This window comes from Bison bison, unplaced genomic scaffold, assembly GCF_000754665.1.
Source record: "Bison bison bison isolate TAMUID 2011002044 unplaced genomic scaffold, Bison_UMD1.0 scf7180017845916, whole genome shotgun sequence".
In the NCBI taxonomy this organism is placed as follows: Eukaryota; Metazoa; Chordata; class Mammalia; order Artiodactyla; family Bovidae; genus Bison; species Bison bison.
The window spans coordinates 60612-61952 of NW_011476489.1; the positions used below are offsets into that span (position 1 = coordinate 60612).

Below are 1341 nucleotides of genomic sequence, written 5' to 3' on the forward strand. Positions count from 1 at the left end.
GCACACGGGCTGTCCAGGCACAGGAGGGGCAGTGAGCAGGGGTGGGGAGGGCAGAGCCTCGCCTGGTGGGACAGGCAGACAGCAAGGCTCAAGTCCTCACTCTGACCCTGGGTGTGGGGTCCCTGGCCCACCCTCTGCCCATCTAGCCCACTTCCTACCTACATCCCAGGAGAAGGTATGCATGGCCAAGCTCAGGGGATGGAAAATGCCATGCGGGAGGGCAACCTGATGGACTGAGCTTAGAGGGGGGAGCCTCACGGGGTGGCTACTGTTGCCGGCCCTGAGCAGCTGCCAACTTCCCTCCACCCGTCCTCACGGACACAGTGAGGTCTGTGACAACGCGGTCTGGCTTCCAGCAAGGCTTCAGCACTCTGAATCAGATCTTTAGAGTGTGTCCTGGGCAGAAGACCCCACCAGCTCCCTTCACTCCCCTCCCCTGCTCCATGCTCATGCAGGGCCTCTGCCGCCAGCCAACCTGACCGCCGCCCGAGTCACAGCCACCTCTGCCCACGTGGTCTGGGATGCCCCCGCTCCGGGCGCCTCTCTGGAGGCCTACGTCATCAACGTGACCACCAGCCAGAGCACCAAGAGCCGCTACGTCCCCAACGGGAGGCTGGTGTCCTACACGGTGCGGGACCTGGCGCCCGGGCGGCGGTACCAGCTCTCAGTGACAGCTGTGCAGACCACCGGGGGCGGCCAGCTGCACAGCGAGCCCGCCCACCTGTACATCATCACCTGTGAGTGTGCCCCGCCTAGGAGCCTCCCCCGGCCCAGCCGCGATGCTCCAGGCACGGACAGGCAGCCCGGGAACAGGGCTGTGCTGGCACAGTGCTGGCGTGCGAGCGCGGGGGGCGGTCCTGCTGAGCTGACCCAGCTGGGTCGGCGAGCTGGCATAAGCGTCTTGTGCCTCCCCTCATGCTGCCCACCCCAGTGGGCCCCAGACGCTGAGCAGTAAATACAGGCCTCGCCTGAAAACAGTTGCCCAGAGGAGGCAGTGGCAAGACCCACGAGGCTGGCAGCATGGAGGCGGGCCCAGGTAGCGGCCTGGTGGCCAGGCCTGACCCACGAGGAACTGCTGGACAGCACCCCAGGGAAGAGGGCAAGACAGCCAGGGTGGGGGCTGGGACAGGCAGGGAGGGAGTGCACGTGGACAGATGGAGGCAGGAGCAGCCGGGGAGAGGCCCAGGGCCACAGTGAGGACGCGGGTCTGCTCTCGGGCCTGCCCGCCCCACGGGGGTCTGCACAACCCCCTTACCTGTTCCAGATCACAAAACAGTCTGTCTGGACGGTGAGGTGCTGCAGGGAGGTGGGCAGCAGGCTGGGCTCCCTCGTCTCCCGACC

At 66.6% G+C, this 1341-nt stretch overlaps 1 protein-coding gene across 1 annotated transcript in view; it reads left to right on the forward strand.

Annotated features, from left to right (window-relative positions):
- Nucleotides 1–1341, forward strand: part of SNED1 (sushi, nidogen and EGF-like domains 1) — a 71373-nt gene that overhangs the window by 54701 nt on the left and 15331 nt on the right. Inside the window, exon 29 of the mRNA XM_010837792.1 lies at nt 456–951. Coding sequence (XP_010836094.1) covers nt 456–951 — 496 coding nt within the window. The remainder of the gene's footprint in view (nt 1–455; nt 952–1341) is intronic.